Source organism: Penicillium longicatenatum (genome assembly GCF_028827895.1).
Source record: "Penicillium longicatenatum strain IBT 33135 chromosome Unknown contig_6_segment0_segment0, whole genome shotgun sequence".
Taxonomy (NCBI): domain Eukaryota; kingdom Fungi; phylum Ascomycota; class Eurotiomycetes; order Eurotiales; family Aspergillaceae; genus Penicillium; species Penicillium longicatenatum.
Window position 1 is genome coordinate 1297986 of NW_026643123.1, and position 19924 is coordinate 1317909.

The window sequence follows — 19924 nt, forward strand, 5'->3', positions numbered from 1 at the left end:
AACATCTCGATATGCGGAAGTATACCACGTGCAAATATCCCTTGCAAAAAAATAGATAAACTAAGTCACACGCCATGCTTCATTCTAGAAGCTTGTCAAATGTCCCTTTGATATAGGCAAAAATGTTGAGCGGGATCATGTCGGCGTCAGCTTCACTCCGGAAGCTCGTTGATTTTGGCCTTGATATACTCAAACATGCTGAGTAGAATCATGTTGTTCAGGCCGGTTCGGATCAGAATGATGGAGATGCCCTTATACATGCTCGCCTTCGCAACGGCGACAGAGGCCTCTCCAATCTCTTTGCTTTTACCGAGCAACACGCTCTGAGCACGGGTTTTGCGAGTGTCTAGAGGATAAGTCTGCAGGGTCCGTCAGTGGTGAAATTTATCAATAAAGTCAAGATCACATACGCAGAACCATGGGACGGTGCTACAGATAGCCCCAGCAATCATAGGAGCTCCGAAAGGCGATTTATTCTCGCCCAGCTCCTTTGCCGCCACCTGCTTGACAATCTCATAGACACTGAAGTATAGTCCCGACCCGACGGTGTCACGCAGCACGTGAAGGCGGAAGCCCGTGTATAGGCCGCGGACGCCATGGCGCTTGATAATCTGCTGAATAGCTTCAATGGTTCCAAGGCGGGGCTTGCGGCGCAGATCAGGGTTTCGAGCGGCATCAGGAGCAGCTTGAGAACGGTTGGACACCAAGACCGAAGTTTGAACCACATTCTTAGCCAGCTCAAATGGGCCTGTTGAAGTCAGTCAAATTATCAAATATCCCCAGATAAGCCAAATCTCACAGGCAAGCGGCGAGGAAAGCAGGCCAGCTAGTGCACCAGCAGTGGCAAAGGTCAAGATCCCAGTGACCGAGGGAGTGCTGCCAGGCTTGTTGTATTCCGCAAGAGGCGATACACCAGTGATTTGCTGGAACATATCAGAAATGCGAACTTTAGCCCAACTGTAGGACGTAAAATTGACGACCCGGACAACTGTCACACTGGCCAAGGGAGGAAGAGCGCCTGGAATTTCTGATCAATGCTTGATTCGAAGGCTGTCATGCTAGTTGCAAACCTACCGGCAACATAGCCGCGAGGTCCCTCCGTTCGCCAGAGGTAGCGCATGCATTGGAAAATGTTCTTAAAATTGTGCCTGGACATATCGCTACATCAGCCGATTTCTCTCGTTTTGCGAGGATCAAAGAGGACTCACGTCTGCATCCGCGTCTTCACATTCTCCAAAGGGGTCTGTCCATGGCAGATGGGCAAAAGTCAGTGATCCATCTTGCTTCCGATTTTGCCTCAAAAGAATAACCCGTGATGTTCGCAGTAACTTACCACCGCCAGAGTTGCACAGACAGTAGAGGCTCCAGAGGCCACCTGCGTCTGGTACTTCTTCAGAAGGGCATTGCGAGTTTTTTCGTCCATGGTCCAGGCGTTCTGAGACGGCATTATAGCGGGCTGTTGGTTCGAGGATGGAGGTTCATGTTCAGTGCGTTTTTCAATAGTCATGCCTGACATGTGTCGATGTGAGAACTGCTGTCCGCGTTACGCTCAAGCGTTACGATCGGTCAATTCGTCGGAATGGCGTCAAGCAATATAAGTGATGGAGAGACAACGCCAGGCTGGGGAACCCTATGGAACGCAAAGCGGTCTCTCAGTACTCGAGAAGACCGTTCAGCGTCCCACAATTATCCATTCGTGGAGCTCTTGCAGTCCTGGTCTTTCTAAGCCCTGGGAGCGATCTCAGCAGATCCGCTATACTGGGCGTTTTGTTGTCTATGGATGGAAGACTGGTGATACGATCGGACGAAAAGCTCGCGAATCTCGGCAATCAAATCGTGACCCCGCGGCGGTAACCGAGCGGAGCAACGAGTTTTTCTTATCAGAATAATTGGATCTCGTGCCGGTTATATTATACAGAGCTTCTCTGTTCCAGATCGTCTCGGGCGAGTTATCCGGAGAAAGTCCTCGGTCGCAATGGGTGAAGTGTAGTCTGGTACGGCAGCTAAAGGAAATTAGCATGGATCTTCGTCGGGTTTCTCCTGACCCGTTTGGCAGCAGCAGAGACCGAATAATAAAGTATCTACAACAGCATAACTCACCGGCACAACCTTCAACCCAAACACGAAGCAGGACTAGCTCATGGGCTCATGGAACAGAGGTGGAAGAGGAATTGGGAGCAGGGCAAATAGGCATGTGGACCGAGCTTTGTAGTTCGCTCGAATAGGTTTAGGGCGAACCTAGTGACGTCGTGAACATTGCCCCCGTACTCTACAGTCACTCATTAGATTGCAATAGATTAGAACTTGCCTCTTGATCGAGTATTCCCGCTTGGGCTTGGTTAATTTTATTCTATTTGATGGGGCTTTTCTATGAACGATTATCCATTTCCAAGAATTTGTGGGGAAATCGGCAGCCGTGATCCCTAATCTTAGCGGGACAAGGCTTTTCCGACCTCTACTGTATGTATAGACCTTGGAATATTGGATATAGATATATTTTGAACTTGAGATGGATCTACTAGCGCAAAGAACGCTTATCATGGTTAGATCATGACAGTCTTTGGAAATTATTATACGGCCATCGAGACGACAGGATCGCCAATATAAGGTCTGGGGAGTTCCATGGATCCAAGATATCCTCCGATTCTTGATTATTCCACTGGAGGACAGTAATCCGGTCCAGCACGCACTGTACTGGACTTAAAGAAATATTGCGTGTTTAACATCTGCCAATGACCTGGAGTAATTGGTCTAGACCATGAAAATGGAAGAACACGCTTGTCGTTTGCAAAAATCCAGGTTCGGGTCAAGAAAGATAGGTAGTTGCTGATTGGGGCGTTTTGCAGATCAAAAAAAGAACTGACTTTCCAAGTTTTCTTGCATGGCCCAGGCTGCATGTGCATGTCGCATATCGACTTATTAAGTTAGGGTAGGTGCGTTGCCCCCTCCCCCCATATATAACTTTAGCCAGTAGAAACTGTGTGTACTGGATAGTGCGACCGGATACATTTCCATCCACTGGTGCAGTGCAATCCCGCGAAATCTTGAAGGTTTACAGTGAGAATGCGGGGTATTGGATTTCTTTCCTCTTTTAGTGTCCACTCATTGACTTCTTATCTTACACATGGACGAAACCCGGGGTACCTACCATAGCATATTATGTATAGGGACCCTTGCGGCGGGGTTTTTAATTGTCCCGCTTCACGAGAAGTAGCCATGTAGGTACCAGGGTACTCACCATATGATGTCCATTCGCTGGACTGGCCAAAATTGAGAGAAAATAAGGCTAGGCACGGTGAACAAATGGATTAAATGCTACATACTGTAGACTATATAGTGAATTGGGGATTGAGGGAAATTCACGTGATAAATATCACCATCCTTGGAAAGTGAGCTTTCGGCCCACAACTGTGAGATTTCATGTGTTAAGTTCATGTGTGAAAATGGAGATAAGAACCTTAATTCCCCCAAAACAGATCTAATTACCGGAGTTGTTATGCAATCGAGATTTGTGCAACACTGTGTATTCAACGTGCTCCCTCGGGTCCTCGGGACCTCGGTCGGTCTCGACTCTCCCCGCAAAACAGTCCCCACTCGTGACATAAACACCAACTTGGTATGTACCCCATATAACTAGCTTATCAGCCCCATGGGGTTCACAGATTAACATCTCCTTCCAAGGTTGAATCACACACACACCACATTCATCATGGGCAAGAAACAAGCAGGTCCCGCCTACATCCTGGGCGTGGGCATGACCAAGTTCATCAAGCCGCGTGGCAAGGTCGATTACAATGAGCTCGGCTACGAGGCCGGAATTAAAGCCATGCTTGACGCCCACATCACCTACGACGACGTCAATCAAGGTGTCGCTTGCTACGTCTATGGCGACAGCACCTGCGGCCAGCGTGTGTTCTATCAATTTGGTCTCACCAATATCCCTATTTACAATGTCAACAACAACTGCTCGACTGGTTCTACTGGCTTGGCCATGGGTCGCACCATGGTCTCGCACGGTGCCGCAGACTGTGTCCTGGTCGTTGGTTTTGAGAAGATGAACCCCGGTAGTTTGCAGTCGATGTACAACGATCGCACTAACCCGACCGGCTTGTTTGGAACAATGATGGCCGAGACGCGCGGAGTGACCAACGCTCCCGGTGCTGCGCAGATGTTTGGAAACGCTGGCCGGGAATACATGGAGAAGTATGATCGGACATCTCCCGCTTTATCAATAAGGATCATAGCTAATACCGACTTTTTTTTTAGATACGGCGCAAAGAACGAGGACTTCGCTGAAATCGCCCGTATCAACCATGAGCACTCCAAACGTAATCCCTATTCTCAGTTCCAGGACGAATACAGCCTCGAGCAGGTGATGAAGGCACCCATGATCTTTGAGCCCCTCACCAAGCTTCAGTGCTGCCCGACCTCGGATGGTGGTGCCGCTGCCGTCATTGTCTCCCAGGAATTCCTTGATGCCCGCCCACACCTGAAGGATCAGGCCGTTCTGATCGCTGGCCAGACTATGGCTACCGATACCGACCAGCTCTACAACACCAGCGCAATTGATTTGATGGGCTTCGGCATGTCGCGCCATGCAGCCCGCACGGCTATCGCCGAGGCCGGTGTGAACGTTAAAGATATCAAGGTTTGCGAGTTGCACGACTGCTTCTCTGCCAATGAGATGATCACGATCGATGCCCTTGAGCTTTCTGAACCCGGTAAGGCCCATGAGATGGTCCGCCGCGGTGACATCACCTATGGTGGTAAGATGGTGATCAACCCTTCAGGTGGTCTCATCTCGAAGGGTCACCCGCTCGGTGCAACCGGTATTGCTCAGTGCTCTGAGCTGGTCTGGCACCTGCGTGGCTGGGCCAACAACCGTCTCGTTGACGGGACGAGTGCCGCTCTGCAACACAATCTGGGTCTTGGTGGTGCTGTTGTTGTAAGCGTGTACAAGCGTGCTGATGGCAAGGTTGCCGCCGCCGTCCCATCTGATGTTGTCGCCAAGATCACTGGTCTCGGCTACAACCCGGCTGTCGAGGCTCGTGGGTTCACTGCTGAGCAGGCCAAGTCTGTATGCAGTAAGAATCACAGCAGCGCGTACGCTGTCGGCGATGCCCAGGAACGGGTTCTTGCCCGTTTCTAAGACTTAGATCCCGTCAAAACCTGTACATACTTGCACGTGCGTTTAGCATCACGATTCCAATTAAATTCGGTTATTCCCCTGGATTCCTTATGATGTTACTCCGTAAAACTCCACTGCTCCCATCCGTAGCCTCTATATACAAAGCCCCCGTATGAAACGTCATGAATGCGTATCCGCCCAGTCGCTGGGAAGTTTATAATCAGGCGGAATCTTATACTGTCCCCAACAAGTCCCAGGATTCGGACACTGCAGATCACACCGCCCATACAATCGACAATAACACTCCCCGGCACTAGGACAAGCATCCTTATTAAGCTGACGCAGCTCCAGCTCCCCACTGGAATCCTGTTCCGCAAACAATATATGCCACAGATAAGATAAGATCCGCCCAGCAACTCGATCATCCAAAGGCGCAGCAGGACCACCATATGTCTGAGAACTACGAGCATCCTCAATCCCATCGAGTAACCACTGCCGCAAAGCAACGTACTCTGATCGCGAATGCTGCCATATACGTTCCCGCGATACAACGAACTGCGCACAACATTGTGACCGCACGGCATCCGTCCGCCGAAGTTCCAGCTTCGCTTTCCTTTCCGCAGCCGTGTACTCATCGCCACCGAATATAGATGCTAATGCCCGTGGAAGCGCCGTATCAGATGCCGCGCGCGCACTCCACGGTTCCAACGTGGATTGTAATCGCATTTCCAGACTGCCTTGCGCGGCTACCGTCAGAGGACAGGTACTGGTACTCCAATCACAGCGTAGGTTGTAGTACCCCGATTCCAATGCGCGGGGCACATTCAGCACAGAGAGTAAAGCCGCGTTATCATAATCCGGTGCATCATTGTGCCATGCCCACCGCGATCCATGGACGAATACTGCGCCGGCGGCGGGTATCTCGGCGTAATTGTCGATTATGAATGTGAGGTAGGCCATTGCTTCGTGGCCGCGGTTTGCGGGGACTTGGAGGTAAATCGACTTCTTGTCGACTGGGGCGTCGACATTGTATATGCAGGGGTGGTAGTGGGTTGATAGTTTATCGAGCCATTTTGGATCTCCGTCTGCTGCTACGCGTGACACGATTAGAGCGGGTTTTTTGGTGCTGGATAGATTTGGACAGATTCCTCGAGACTCTGGGAGGGTGCGGGATGTGGTCTTGTAGCGAATTTTCGTCCATGAGTAGGTTTTGTCTTCGGATTGGGGGCGGTTGAGGTAGATGATGAATAGAAGTATGGAGGCGAAGAGCACGAGCTGGTTTGTGGCTCTTTGGGTTTTACGATTCATCTTGCTATGAGTGCCAGGTTGGATTGAGACGCACTCACCTTAGGTCTCTGGAGCCTCCGGGCACGCGATGCCACGCGTTGGCCTCCATATTTTCTAGTTTAGACCGGAACTGACGGCTTATGGAGTGGGTCCTATTGCCTGAGGCACTGCATTCCAGTTTGAGTCTGATTGGTCCTCAAAAGAATGACAGTTGAGATGGGCACTTGAGACAAAAGGTCACTGGAGATATGGAATTGAGTACCAAGGCTCAAATATCGCCTGAGTCTCATAGCTATAATACGTTCACAAATCCAAGGGTAGGTCTTCGCTTTGCCTGGGTGGGTGTCGAAGTTCAGCGCTTGTTTCAGTGGTGGGTCGTGTCATTTGGTATGATTGGCTGTCACAAAAACAAGACATTTGGATGTCTACACGAGAGAGCTTGGCTCTCGTTCCTATGTCCCATTTCCAATCCTCCTTCCCCACCTTTATTGATTTCGACATACTACACTTCTATGTTATTGTAATACAGTATGGGAGAATAATTTACAGTAAACAAAGGTCTTCAAGACTCATCTTGTGATTTATTCAAAAGATTACGTACATGTTTTTCGGGGCCGGCACGTGGGTCGTCACTGGATATATATCAAAAGCGAATCTGAGTGCAAACACCCATGGATTTCCCAGAAACATGCGATATTTATATGAGAGTTTGAGAAGAGTCTAGCACATGAAAATGGAACATAGTTGCTTGACACATCTGAGCATGTCAAAGAAGCGACAATATCCGAGAACCCTTGGGAATGATATCCATATTAATTGATGCCCGCATCAATCTGGATCTATCAATTTCATTCATTGCCTAGTAGTGGGGGATACAAACACCGGCGTTCCAGTGAGTGGCACCAACACATTGCCAGCCATCGCAGCAAGCGGTGCCGCCCGGGTGACACGCGACATCGTAGTCTAGAAATCTACAGTCAGCTATTGAAGTCCCAAGAGCACCGTGTTATCAGAAACTCACTGGCAATACAAGAACGCTTTTCTTCGGTGGAGGAGGCGAAGGCGACACCGGCCAGGGTAGCAAGGAAAACGGCAATGAACTGCATTTTGGTGGTGGAAAGTGGTAGATTGGTAAATTGGTGATTTGGAGAGCTGGCTGGTTGATTGGATTGATGAGTCGATGATTTTCAAGTTATTGAGGAGATTTTAGACTATTTATCTTCGATCGCAGTTTCGTAAATGTACAGATCCAGAATTTACTTCTTATGATTATGACTCGATCTTACGGTTAGATCCTTCATCCCAAGACCGTTTACTCACTTTGCCCCCAAAGTACATCTCCAGCATAAAAGAATTACCTATTTTGATTAGTTATAGTGCATATAAGTATTCTTTCTATTAATAGAATCCATTGATCTCGTGAATTTTTGTTCCTTCTAACTAGATGAAGGGCGTGGTTTCGTAAGCGTTGGGGGCTATATGCCTACACTAGGCCTTGCCAAGCTCATTACAGGGTCTTTGGTCTAGGCACGGAGTATCTTAATCCCAGTCATAAATTTCTAGGCTTCATGTTCACTTAAAGAAATAAATCCGTCAGCTGAGTAGAAACCTCAAAGTTGCTCGCTTGTCGGTTTATTTCTGGTTTGTCCGCATCATAACACCAGAACAAGATTTGGGCTCTAGGATTCCACAGGGATAGGATTACAAAGACCCAAAGAACTCACAAGAGTGACGCAGTGAAAGATAGTAGAGTAGTATTCTGCAGTTGGACTTTTCAGGGACACGCAATTTGACAATGTGATATTTCGAGCCCGGAGTTCAGCTAAGCTCCTGGTCAGGCACCATTGCGCGACACAATAACGCATGTCAAGTTGCATCGGAATGTCACTTATCTTCATCAGGATAATGAGCCTTACAATGCACTGCAGAGATGGTACCTTGAGTCAACACTGGCAAGGGGGAAATACCAATCAGGCCAACCAAGGGTCAGACATGGATATGCAGAGCTGCAACTGTAAAGGTCCTAGGGTGGAATGTGCAGTGTTTGCACAGTACAGACAGGCCACCCGATACTGTCATTGGCTTTGCACAAATCTCCCTTTCATCTCCAATTGGACCGGCTTGTTCCCTTGCATATTCTGGATGTCGATCACATTGTTCCCAAGGGATGTTTCAACGCGATGGTTGGCTTAGTCACATATTTACTTGAGCATCAACCATGGAACCAGTTTTGGTTCGCAAAAGCAGAGTGGCTACCCTCTGCTAAATAGGTTGGAGGCAATTTAAGTTGGCACCACATGTAGAATACCTCGGGAAGACGCGAGTAAACAAAGTGATCCTCGCAGCTCAATTTCCTCCTTTGTTGCTCCTCCCCCCTTAGTCCCATTCCCGCCCTCTTTGAACTATAGGAAGGGATGGGAATATAAATCCAGCACAATTCCTCTCGCGCGATTTTGCTCAGGTCAACTTGGCGATAGAAACCACTCGTTCTTTGAAGCTACGCCTTTCCACTCCTTTCACAATCAAATCCCTAAATATACTTCGCTTCATTTGATCTATTTTATCAAACATATACAATCACCATGGCTCGTTTCAACCTTTCCTTCCTGGCTGTGTTCTTGGTTCTCGCCATTTGCGCTGTGTCACTCCCAACCAAGCGTGGTGAGCTGCTCCCCACGAGCGAGTTGGGACTTGATAAGACCATCGATGAATTGAAGGTAAGAACTGTACCCATTAGCATCTTTGGCTCAAGCTAACATGATATCTACAGTCTGCCACAAGGATGATGAACGGCCTGGACAACAAGGACTCCAACGACGACAAGAACCAGGTCGAAGAAGACCCTGCTGTCGAGAAGAACTCCGCTGAGGAGAAGAAGGCCAAGACCGAAGAGCCTACCAAGACTGAGAAAAAGCTCACCTCTGGTAAATTCGCTTCACCGACTCCCACTAGCACCAACCACCCTACTTCGGTGCCCAACTCTCTGGGCAAGCTTCCCATTGTCGGTACCTTGCTTGGCGGTACTGGGGGTCTCTAAGCGTATAACATGCGACCTTAAGGCCGCACAGTCGATAATACGAGACTAGAGTGATGTGATGCTTGGGTTGTAGCGAGTCAAAGTATGGAAATGGTTCCTTGGGTTCTGCTTCTACGAAAATCTTATTTAAACCGAGAAATCGGTTACATATTTATTGTCTTGAACGTTTTTTTAATGAAATTTATGTTTTTCAACTTCACCTGATCTGAGAAATCGAGGGATATTACTTCAAACAATATCCAGCACATTCATACAGACGGCGTCGTAGCAGAAACATTTTGTTCTACCCGGCAATGCAAACTTGAAGATCATCAAAACATCAAAGCATTTTGGCCAGAATGAAGTAGTCGGTAGAACAAGCGCGTTGCTAGCCTCGCCGGAGTCCGGAGCCCCCGAACCGATGTGGTTTAGTTGCTTCCGGGATATGATAAGTCGTCGTAAGTGGGCAGGCACTTGAGTCCAATCAAAAGCAAAGCTATCAGCATTCAATATTGATAGACCGGTCACGTTGGAGAACTGAGGCACTTGTCTCAGGCCGTGTCTGATAGGCGCAAACCACGGAGCCCCGTTTCCTTACTCCGACTCCGTACGGAATTAAGATTCATACAAAAGAAAAGAAACCAAATTCATTGTGAGAAAATATAAAACTTCTCACCTTGAACAGCTATCATACTCAACCTAAAAGGCAATGGATCCAATCATTCCCAGAGCCCTGAAGAGAGGGGACACAGTTGCCTTTGTCAGTCCCTCGGCACGTCTAAATGATATCCTGCCCAGCCCTCTCGAGCGCGGAAGAGCATACATCGAGTCTCTAGGCTTCAAAGTGCGGGTTTTCTACACAGCCTTTGCAGCAGGCGTTGGCATTGCCAAATCGATTCGAAACCGCTGCGAAGAGCTTCATTCGGCTTTCCGCGACAGTACCATCACCGCCATTATTTGCACGATGGGTGGCGATCATGCCAATGAGGTGCTACCGTTTCTCGACTATGCCCTAATCAAATCAAATCCTAAGATTTTCGTTGGATACAGTGACACAACGTTCCTCCACTATGCGATCACATCTCGCACGGGCTTGCGCACCTTTTACGGACCATCCATCTTGACGGACTTCTCCGACTTTCCATCACCCATGCAGTTTACTGTCAATCACTTTTTACATGTTCTGATGAATTCAGAGCCAATAGGCCCTCTACCTCGCTCGCCTGTCTCCTCGGTAGAACACCCGGATTTTCTTCTCGGCGAAGAGGCCTCCGAGAAACCGCGCGAGACTGCCGTATCGCCTTCATGGCGTTGGCTTCGCAGCGGTCGTGCTACGGGGCAGCTCTACGGGGGTACTGTAACCTGTGTTGTGCGACTTCAGGGAACTAAATACGCTCCTGGTTCGTGGAAGGGGAAAATCCTATTCCTGGAGACTTCTATGGGCGAGGATATAACCCATCCTTATTCCGTCACCGATTTCCGGAGCAACTTGATTGATCTTGCGTTATCGGGTGCGTTGCACGATATCAGTGGAATGGCCATCGGGAGAGGTTATAAGTATGATCGTCAAATGCAGGATGAGATCGCTGGGATTGTTGGTGAGATTTTTGATGTTATTGTTCCCCGAGAGCCTGGGGAGCTGCCGGTCGTGATGAATGTTGACTTTGGTCATACGAGCCCGCTTTTGACTTTACCTATCGGTGCGCTCGCTCGAATGGACTCTTATGCTGATGAGTTCGTGATTTTGGAGCCAGGCGTGCAAGCCTAGGATACGTACGAACCTTGATGACCACCACAGAAAATATAGATTCAGTTTGTTTTAAAAGAAAAAGAGGACGCCCTTGCAATGTTGAAGCGTACATAAGTTTTGCGGATTTTTAGTTTATGCTAGTGACTCAGAACAGGAAAGCTTGACCATTTGGACGAGCCAGTCTCCGTCTAGTTGCATACATCTTCTGTATCCCAATTCACAAAATCTGCATGGCATGCTGAGCGTCAAACATGGGGGAGTAATGTCGACTTCATCAAATTAATAGCTGTGCATCTGACTGTTTAGCTCTTTGTCTGATTGGCTTGTTGCTGCCCTTCATGGAGTCCTGTGTAATACCCAGCATAGTACCAAGCCATCATGAGCCGTTTCAGACTTTCATCTTGAACTTTAATTTTGTCAGACAACATTCTCATTGAACCGCAAAATAGATAAGAACTTACCTTGGGCTAAGACCGGCTCAGGCATCGGCATAGCGCCTGCGGGGATCTTTGGGCATCCAGTGGCAGGGATTGCTTCTTCTGGAGCAGACTGCAGACAATCCCCCTCTAACGAGGGCTTGGTGGCCTAAAACGAGTAAGTACGAAACCGAAAAAATAGAGTTGCCCTTCTTTAGACATACCGAAGGAGTGACATCTGGAGCGGATACCTTGGAGTCCTCGGGTTCGCACTCCATAACAACATCTTGGACATCCACTTCCTCATCATCGGCAACATGGTCTCCCTCAGTAAGACCCGCTTCTTCTGCTTCTCTCAGAACATCTTCGACATTCTCTCCCTTGGCATGGATGCTGTGATAGAGCTGATCAACAAGTCAGTGATCACGTGAACATGTAGAACAGGGATCTAGCGCACTTGGTATTCCTCCACGGCATCATCCCACGATCTCACTAGGGAAGAATCATCCCAGATCTCCTCGTGCGTCAAAGTATTGGACTTCCCCATGGCCGTCCAATCCTCCGAAGAGTGTGGTGAGATAAGGCGGTGATAGGGACTGGGTGGAGTCTCACCGCCTTCCGATCCAAATTAGTGAAAAAAAAGTTTCAGCGCAAAGAAGACGTGCTTGTCTTCAGTATTCAATTCCCACCGAACAAATACCAAAATGGCCCCTGCCAAGAAGGAAATGAAGCGCAAGGGTATATGAATCCTCTTCTATTTGCTCCAGCTTTTTTAATTGCTCGAATGTCACTGACAATGGAAACAGCGCCCGCTGTTAGCGACCCGCCCGCCAAAAAGACCAAGAAGGTCCAGGCCAAACCTGCTGAGACCGAGGAAACCGCTCCCAAGTCCATCCTGAAGAAGAAGGCCGATGCCTCGAAGGCTAAGGAGACCAAGGCCGCACCTGTGAAGGCCAATGGCGCCGCTGTTCGCCAGGCTAAGCCTCGCAAGCGTGCCGCCGATTTCATCAGCGACGAGGAGACCGAGGAGCCCGCTGCCCCTGCCTCTGCTGCCCAGAAGAAGGCTAGCAACAAGAAGTCCAAGAAAGAGGAGACCGCCCCTGCACCCGTTGAGAAGAAGGCCAAGGCCACACCGAAAGCCAAGAAGGTAGAGGAGGTCGCAGTGGAGTCCGAGGAGTCCGAGATCGAGCTTAACTCCGCTGAATCTGACAGCGAGGAGGAGGAGGATGAAGTTCTTGACGACCAGACCGCTGCCCTCATCAAGGGCTTCGAAAGCAGTGACGACGAGGATGACAACGAGGGCGAAAGCCACAACCCCAATAAGCCCATTCCCAAGATCCCGGATATCTCCAAGAACCAGCAGAAGAAGATCATGAGGAGCCAGAAGAAGACCGGCACTCCTGAGGAGCCTGGTACCGTCTACGTTGGGTATGTGACCATTCAGTAATATATTTATCTGACTTTGCTAACATTTCACTTTCCAGCCGTATTCCTCACGGTTTCTATGAGCACGAAATGCGCGCCTACTTCTCTCAATTTGGCGAGATCACTCGTCTGCGTCTCTCCCGCAACCGTCTCACCGGCCGGTCAAAGCACTACGCCTTTATTGAATTCTCTTCCGCCACTGTCGCCAAGATTGTCGCCGAGACCATGGACAACTACCTGATGTACAGCCATATCCTTAAGTGCAAGTTTGTTCCTCAGGACCAGCTCCACCCCGAGGTCTGGAAGGGTGCCAACCGTCGCTTCAAGAAGACCCCATGGAACCGCATTGAGAAGAAGCGTCTGGAGAAGGGCAAGACCCGTGAGCAGTGGACCAAGCGTATTGAGCAGGAACAGAAGAGGAGACAGGCCAAGATTGACCAGCTCAAGGCTTTGGGCTACGAGATTGACCTTCCCCAGCTCAAGAGCGTGGACGATGTGCCTATCCAGGAGGCTCCCAAGGCCATCGAGGCTACTGAGGCTACTGAGACCACCGAGGCTGTTGAGGCTCCTGCAGAGGAGCCTGTGAAGGTCATTGAGGCCGCCGTTGTCAAGGAAGATACCCCCAAGAAGGCTAAGAAGGGCAAGAAGGTCGAGGAGGATACTCCTAAGCAGAAGGCCACAACAGAGTCCCCTGCAACCAAGAAAAAGGCCAAGAAGACCAAGGCCAAGGCGTAAAATGGTGTACAAAATCGATTCGGTGTATTGTTTATTTCCCATAGCCTTTATGTGCATGTTTATGTTTCTATCTGTTCCCAATCTATTTAAATAGATCTTTTCAAAATCGTCTCTGCAACAAATAAAGACTAATCGATTCTCATCAAGACCGTGTCAGTATTGAAATTTCCAATTGCAAAAGATATGTTCCCATGATCCATAATTACAATCCCAATCCCAATCGCTTAACAGTCCTGAAGCCGAAAAGCTCAAATGATTCTCCACGCTAGTCCAAATCCACACTAGCCCAGTCACATGATCTCCACTTGGTAAAGAAAACGCCGCAAAATTTCTTCTAATCTTTTCCTTCCTCCAACTCCTCGCTCAAAGAATCGCATTCAAAGCTCACACACAAAGAATTTTATTCTTCACCTCGCTTTGGGAGAAAGTCCCCGGACACCCTGCGCTTTGGTTTACCAAAGCTCGTCAGGTAATGCGGAAACGCGCCGCCATAGAAGCAATTCGATAGCGGCTTACTGCCCTATTCCCTTCTAGCTCTGGTCGCCATCCAACGTCGCTTCTTGTGCCGGATATAATGGGGTGCGTGGCCTAGGTTAGAGAGGGGAAGGGGAGGCCTCGGTCTTCTCTTGTGTTGGGTTGCTTTTCGTCGTGTTTGGATAGTCATGCGATTGCTCTTCTTTCTGAGGAGTAACTCAATGGGGCTCATTCTTGAGGCGAGGAGTTCGTTTTTTCGAGTCTGTAGCTTATGGCAAAGCGGTGCTCTCACAGAAGCCCTGTCGAAGGGGCCGGACTCTTTAACTTCTTTGCCGAGTTTGAGCTTCGCATGTTCGCGTGATGATATAACAATCATAGAGTCAAGCACTGATACCCAAAGGGTCGATGCTGATAAACGATTTAAAATTATCTGATGAACATTAAACATAGCAAATTATTTATAAATCTATTGAGATTATTCTTTAAAGATTCTTCCAGTGCAGATATCTCAAGCCTGAATATCTCCAACGTACACAGTATCGTATTCGTTACCAATGGCTATTATTATTTTGATTTGAATGCAATGGCTATGCTATAATCATTACATCGTGGAACCTCGCTTCCTTCGTATAATACACCGAAACCTGTGAAGTCCTTGCACATGCTCATCTCATTTATTGTGTCTTCTTGGCTCCATTGGCAACCTGCTGTTGACCAATGACCCGTACCAACATCGCACCCAAAATCTCCGCGATAACAGCAACGGCGCTCGCACACACATTGTTCCAAACGTGAATACTCACGGATCCGAGCGGTGCCCTCGGGAACGAAAGGATCCATTCAGCGTAGTAAGGGAACCAGCCCTCCGGCAGGGCAAAGACAGGTGTTTTCGAGTACCAGAACTGTAAGAACATCTTGAGTCCGTTGGTGCTGAGCCAGCGCGCGATCTTGACGGCCCAATCGAAAGAGCTTTTCTGTGTTGAGATGGTCTGGTCTGTAAAAATAATGTTAGACGACTGGTCAATATTGGTCAATAGAACACGTACTCATTGCCTCGAATTCCTCCAGGGCTTTATCGTGACGTCTGCGCAACTTGGCCCATTTTGCGAACTCGTCTTGCGAGCTGGTGTTGTTCATTTCGCGCTTCAGCTTCACGACTTCGCCCTTCAATCGTTGCTGCTCGCGGGCATTTCGAGAGGTGGAGGTCGGCACTTTCAGGTAGAGTTGCCATAGCTATGTGAAGATACGTGGTCAGTTTGAGTCCGGTCTATGGAGCATTGTCTGAATAAAACCCATCGAGAGTGCCGGGTCATGAAAGACGTACCAGGAGATCGATAGTAGGCGCGCCGATCGTATTGATTAGGTAGATGGCGATGTGCACAAAGAGGATCATGAGCACGAGTGACAGCATGATGGCGGGGTTGGCCGTCGGCCAGGTGAGGATGATTCGTGGGCGCGTACAGCTCAAGAAGAACTCAAGAGCGAAAAGAAGAAGCGAGGACCGAATCCGTCGGGTGATTTCCTAGGTGTTGAATCGCGGACTTGATGCAAGTCGGACAAAATGACGTCCGGGCGATGCGTGTGTAATGCAAGGCGAGTCTCTCCGCCTTTGTCACGCCGGCCTTTTCAGCAACAACGGAGTACACGACTGCTTTTATTCCACCAGATCAATTCTCTTGCCGAATTCGCTGTAGGAACTAGACAGCGCTTCGAATTTATTCATGAAACTCCATGACTACTCCTGAGAATGCATATCGGGAAATCGCGAGAGTGTTCTCTTCCAGAGGAAACCAGGTCTTGGAGATTGAGATGATCTCCTCGGCTCTGGGGACCCCCTTTTTGCAAGATGGATTGTTCATTGGAATTAGCAAGAAAATGCTAATAGTCGCCTATACAGTTGCACGAAAACTATTCCAGCGCCTAATGTCAAGGTCTGGAAATGACTTCTGTGACTACGAAACAGAGGACTCTGGGGTATCAGATCGAGTGATTACAGAGATCATGCTGCTCTTTGACTGTGAGCACTTAACGGCATGTAACTGGCGCAAACATCGGCTGCTGGCGGCCGTTACACTGTGCGTTAAGAATAAGGATCAGACAGCCTCGACGAGGCGGGCGTTGGAGACGGAGCTGACGCTCTTGACCACCTATCAATGTTCACCATTACACCGACATACAAAATCTCCGACATTGTGGTCCCATCGACTGTGGGTTTTGAGCCAGATGTTTCAGATTCAGCCTTGGAGTTCAGAGGCGCTAATGGAACTGGGACGTGCCGAGCTTGATGGGGTTCTCCGCGCTGCGGAATTACATCCTAAGAACTACTATGCCTTCGGCTATATGCGGCAGCTTCATGCTCTTCTCGTGGATACGGCAGAAGTCGCAGATCGCGCGAATTGGTCTGTTCATCTGGCTAGGCCTTTGCTGGACCCAGTTCTTGACTGGTGTCTTGCTCATCCGCGGGATATATCAGCCTGGATCTTTGGGAAATATTTGCTCGCTTTTGTTCCAGAAAAACAGGTCCGAAAGGACACTGTTGCGCGGGTGGTTTGTTTTGCGCGGGATATTGGCTGGGAAGGGGAGAGTTTGTGGACTTTCGTTGACCAATCCATTCGCCAGTTTGATTTGGAGAGTGTACTCGATGAGGTTCTCCCGTTTGATGCGCCCGTAGAACAGACTCCCAAAGCGTCATGGCTGAGTCGACTGAACAGAGCACAAGCGTATTGGGCCGTGTATCGGAATACAACAATAGAAAAATAACATGCGACATGTCGCAATGCCGATTCAAAGGACAAAGAAAATGCGCTCATGTCTCGTGTATGTAGTTATCGCTCTGATTTACAGTGTATAATGAACGCCCCGCTAGTCGCTGGCAAGGAAGTCACAAAGCAGACAATATATATCCTCCTTCAAGGTCCCCGAGGATCCAATCGTACCCGGTCTAACTCAATATTCATATCGTCACTGGGGATGTGCTGCCAGTGGGAGTGGACCGCTGGCGCATTCGTAGAGGACGGAGGTTTATCTAGGAATCTTGTCATTTTTTCCCTGCTGCCGCCTCTGCAGCCTTTTTCTCATCGGCTGTTCGGGAAGTTAGTGTCGGGTCGCATATTATAGGGTGGCGCAAAACCTACCCTTGCGCTGCTTCTCCCGCATAATGGAGGCAGCATCCTCCTTGGACTTCTGATATTGGGCTCCAGTCTGAGTATTCTTTCCTTTCTGCTCGGTGTCAGCCATTGAGGCTAAGGATTGAGTGTGGGGGAGGGGTATAAGCGTACTTGAGCATTGGCCTTCTTCTGGGCCTTGGCCCGATCGTTATCGCGCTGATTTCCACGGGTCATGATGTATTGAAAATTGGACAGATCGCTAAATTGAGAGCGCAACGCCGAGGGGAAGGTATTGGAGGGGGTAGGGCAGAGAGAGAGAGAGAAGGGAGGGGCGTGTTTTTTTTTTCCGGCGTTAAGGCAAAATCCAGACTGGGAATGGTTCGGACGAATCAGGTGAGCCATGGAACTCGGTTTTTTCTATACTTAACTACACTTTTCCATTTCTGGCTAAACCATGTTCTATGACATGCTTGATCGTGAAGAAATTTGGATCATAAAATTCATGCTAAAAAAAAAGAAAAATCCTGCAGAACACCTCCTGGCGCTTGGAGTGTCCCCCAAGATTGGGCGCGTAAATAGTGTCGTTTCAAGCGGGCTAAATAGATTGGAATAGTATCTACAAGCTGCCTCAAGCTGAAGGACAAAAATTCAGATACCGAGTGATGGTAAAGCGAATTTATAGGAGCCTTTGCTCATGGTTGCTCATAGTGAATATTATAGAGATGGAGCACAAGGTCTATTGTTCTCCTTCTACTTCTAGGCTGTAGCCGCCCACCTACAGATCCTGTTTCACCAGACAAACATACCGGATGCTCTCCACCAATCAATCTACGATCCATCTCACTAGTCCAGAATGGAATCGAGCCGCCATCGGGCATCTACACCCCATCTCTGCGCTTAAATATGGCCAACCAATAATAATGCAGCAGTCAGAGTAGACATGAAACGACGATTGTGTGACAAAGACCCTGAATAGAAGCCTCAAAATAGTCAGTCTTTGAGTGATTCACTTTGTGTTTTATATTCTAATCATAGCCTCCTGCCGAAACTAGGGCGGTTCGGTGAATGCCTAGATATTCTAGTCTTCTCCCCATTCAATGACTCTGCTTTCTCTCTTTCTCCATATCTTTCGACTGGTTGTCTCCTTTCCTTTGTCAGAGCGTTCTGCTGGCCAGTTGCTTCCTTCCCATTCTTTTTAATCTCTCCACGCCCATTGCAACGGTTCCAACGTTGGCATATTCCTCCATTACATCGACACATTTCGAGGATCCGGTATCCTCTTTCTCATTAGTTCTCAACCGCATATCAATTACACCATCATGATGGGCAAACTTCGGGAGTCTCTGGCTGGTCCAGGGTATATCATCCTGAACGTTGTTCGCGCTTTCAATATCGTTGTTTTCCTCGACATAATTGCTGCCTGTGTTGTCATGCTGGTGAAGACCAAGACGACAAATGGCTTTTTCTTTTTTCAAGCGGTTACCCATGCGGTGGTGGCACTTATCAGCAGTAAGTTAATTATTCTTGTCTAGCTCCCCAATAGATCCCGTGAGAATATACTAACGACTCTAGTTTTCCTGATCATCTCCGAGCTTCCTATCCTTCGAGGCTACTTCAATCGCTCGTGGCCTCTATTCGGCGAGGATGCCGGATTCTTCACCCTGGCAGCAATCATGATGATTCTTGGAGTCGCAACGTTGGGCAACCTGAACATAGCCACCATGAGCCAAAAGTCCCTGGGGCTATCATTCTGGCGGATTGTCATCTCCGCCGGCGTCCTAGCTATGGTAATGAGTGTGATCAACCTTCTGACGGTGAGTTCTGGCATGATCCCTCGTCTTTCTTCTTTTCCAGCAAAAACTAAGTCTCGGACTGATCTAGACATTCATCTTCACCGATCGTCAAGCGGGCGTCAGCGCACGTCATATCCGGGCATACGGTGCAGTGGCTCCGCAAAAGGTGGTGAGTCGAACCAGCAGCCGCCGCTCATTTCAGCTCAGTCTGAAGCGTGAAGACTCCCTCCCAACCTACACCCGCGAACGCGAACCAGCCTTGAAACGGGCCTCGAGACGATTCACCCAGGCGGCGGGACGGTTCCCCTTGAAGATTTCATCACCCCTCAATTCTAGTAACTTGAGTGCTCCACCTATCAATGATGCCGCTTCGTCCAAGTACTCGCGGGATTCGAATGAGGTTCGGATGCCTGATCCTGCGCATCACCCGGCTATGTACTCGGGGCATGTTTAGGCATTCTAAGAATTTTTTTTTTTTTTGATTGCAATGGGAGCGATGGCGTTCGGTGGATCATTCTGGAGTTTTGAGACTTGGGTATTTCCATTTGATTTTTCTTGTACTGTATTGATCAGTTTGAACGTGCTATTTTCGAATTCAGATGCATATTTGAGTTGGTACAAAACGGACTCTGCTATAGTTTTATACTCGTTTCAGTAGCTTCTAGGTCATCTGTGACTATGATAAGCGGTGTCGCATTGACCGTATAAACTCAAAGCTCTGTCTCCTTTATGTGGCCACACACAGGAGACAAAGCGTTGAGATGGCGCAATCCATGCCAATCACACAAATCCA

At 48.7% G+C, this 19924-nt stretch overlaps 13 protein-coding genes across 13 annotated transcripts; 7 read left to right on the forward strand and 6 right to left on the reverse strand.

Annotated features, from left to right (window-relative positions):
* Window positions 1-152: 152 nt before the first annotated feature.
* Window positions 153-1447, reverse strand: N7484_008681 (putative mitochondrial carrier protein; the record flags this gene model as incomplete). The annotated part of the gene is made up of 6 exons (XM_057119068.1): window positions 153-359; window positions 411-748; window positions 800-1018; window positions 1075-1148; window positions 1209-1243; window positions 1334-1447. 6 exons carry the CDS (start codon window positions 1445-1447, stop codon window positions 153-155), a joined length of 987 nt encoding a protein of 328 aa, XP_056968623.1.
* A 154-nt stretch (window positions 1448-1601) lies between these two features.
* On the forward strand, window positions 1602-1889 carry N7484_008682 (uncharacterized protein; the record flags this gene model as incomplete). Its single annotated transcript, XM_057119069.1, has 1 exon — window positions 1602-1889. The coding sequence occupies one exon, from the start codon at window positions 1602-1604 to the stop codon at window positions 1887-1889; it is 288 nt and encodes a 95-aa protein (XP_056968624.1).
* A 1820-nt stretch (window positions 1890-3709) lies between these two features.
* Window positions 3710-5149, forward strand: N7484_008683 (putative sterol carrier protein; the record flags this gene model as incomplete). Its single annotated transcript, XM_057119070.1, has 2 exons — window positions 3710-4203; window positions 4267-5149. 2 exons carry the CDS (start codon window positions 3710-3712, stop codon window positions 5147-5149), a joined length of 1377 nt encoding a protein of 458 aa, XP_056968625.1.
* Window positions 5150-5308: 159 nt separating this feature from the next.
* N7484_008684 (DUF3431 domain-containing protein) lies at window positions 5309-6436 on the reverse strand (the record flags this gene model as incomplete). Its single annotated transcript, XM_057119071.1, has 1 exon — window positions 5309-6436. One exon carries the CDS (start codon window positions 6434-6436, stop codon window positions 5309-5311), a length of 1128 nt encoding a protein of 375 aa, XP_056968626.1.
* An 838-nt stretch (window positions 6437-7274) lies between these two features.
* Window positions 7275-7521, reverse strand: N7484_008685 (uncharacterized protein; the record flags this gene model as incomplete). Its single annotated transcript, XM_057119072.1, has 2 exons — window positions 7275-7378; window positions 7437-7521. The coding sequence occupies 2 exons, from the start codon at window positions 7519-7521 to the stop codon at window positions 7275-7277; spliced, it is 189 nt and encodes a 62-aa protein (XP_056968627.1).
* Window positions 7522-8997: 1476 nt separating this feature from the next.
* N7484_008686 (uncharacterized protein) lies at window positions 8998-9452 on the forward strand (the record flags this gene model as incomplete). The annotated part of the gene is made up of 2 exons (XM_057119073.1): window positions 8998-9132; window positions 9186-9452. The coding sequence occupies 2 exons, from the start codon at window positions 8998-9000 to the stop codon at window positions 9450-9452; spliced, it is 402 nt and encodes a 133-aa protein (XP_056968628.1).
* A 688-nt stretch (window positions 9453-10140) lies between these two features.
* Window positions 10141-11199, forward strand: N7484_008687 (S66 family peptidase; the record flags this gene model as incomplete). Its single annotated transcript, XM_057119074.1, has 1 exon — window positions 10141-11199. The coding sequence occupies one exon, from the start codon at window positions 10141-10143 to the stop codon at window positions 11197-11199; it is 1059 nt and encodes a 352-aa protein (XP_056968629.1).
* A 284-nt stretch (window positions 11200-11483) lies between these two features.
* N7484_008688 (uncharacterized protein) lies at window positions 11484-12144 on the reverse strand (the record flags this gene model as incomplete). The annotated part of the gene is made up of 3 exons (XM_057119075.1): window positions 11484-11648; window positions 11822-12001; window positions 12055-12144. 3 exons carry the CDS (start codon window positions 12142-12144, stop codon window positions 11484-11486), a joined length of 435 nt encoding a protein of 144 aa, XP_056968630.1.
* A 157-nt stretch (window positions 12145-12301) lies between these two features.
* Window positions 12302-13757, forward strand: N7484_008689 (RNA-binding protein; the record flags this gene model as incomplete). The annotated part of the gene is made up of 3 exons (XM_057119076.1): window positions 12302-12335; window positions 12404-13025; window positions 13082-13757. The coding sequence occupies 3 exons, from the start codon at window positions 12302-12304 to the stop codon at window positions 13755-13757; spliced, it is 1332 nt and encodes a 443-aa protein (XP_056968631.1).
* A 1148-nt stretch (window positions 13758-14905) lies between these two features.
* N7484_008690 (guided entry of tail-anchored proteins factor 1) lies at window positions 14906-15642 on the reverse strand (the record flags this gene model as incomplete). Its single annotated transcript, XM_057119077.1, has 3 exons — window positions 14906-15225; window positions 15278-15464; window positions 15556-15642. The coding sequence occupies 3 exons, from the start codon at window positions 15640-15642 to the stop codon at window positions 14906-14908; spliced, it is 594 nt and encodes a 197-aa protein (XP_056968632.1).
* A 320-nt stretch (window positions 15643-15962) lies between these two features.
* On the forward strand, window positions 15963-16991 carry N7484_008691 (uncharacterized protein; the record flags this gene model as incomplete). The annotated part of the gene is made up of 1 exon (XM_057119078.1): window positions 15963-16991. One exon carries the CDS (start codon window positions 15963-15965, stop codon window positions 16989-16991), a length of 1029 nt encoding a protein of 342 aa, XP_056968633.1.
* A 277-nt stretch (window positions 16992-17268) lies between these two features.
* Window positions 17269-17572, reverse strand: N7484_008692 (4F5 domain protein; the record flags this gene model as incomplete). The annotated part of the gene is made up of 3 exons (XM_057119079.1): window positions 17269-17312; window positions 17366-17450; window positions 17510-17572. The coding sequence occupies 3 exons, from the start codon at window positions 17570-17572 to the stop codon at window positions 17269-17271; spliced, it is 192 nt and encodes a 63-aa protein (XP_056968634.1).
* Window positions 17573-18657: 1085 nt separating this feature from the next.
* N7484_008693 (uncharacterized protein) lies at window positions 18658-19585 on the forward strand (the record flags this gene model as incomplete). The annotated part of the gene is made up of 3 exons (XM_057119080.1): window positions 18658-18847; window positions 18911-19152; window positions 19220-19585. The coding sequence occupies 3 exons, from the start codon at window positions 18658-18660 to the stop codon at window positions 19583-19585; spliced, it is 798 nt and encodes a 265-aa protein (XP_056968635.1).
* Window positions 19586-19924: the final 339 nt, after the last annotated feature.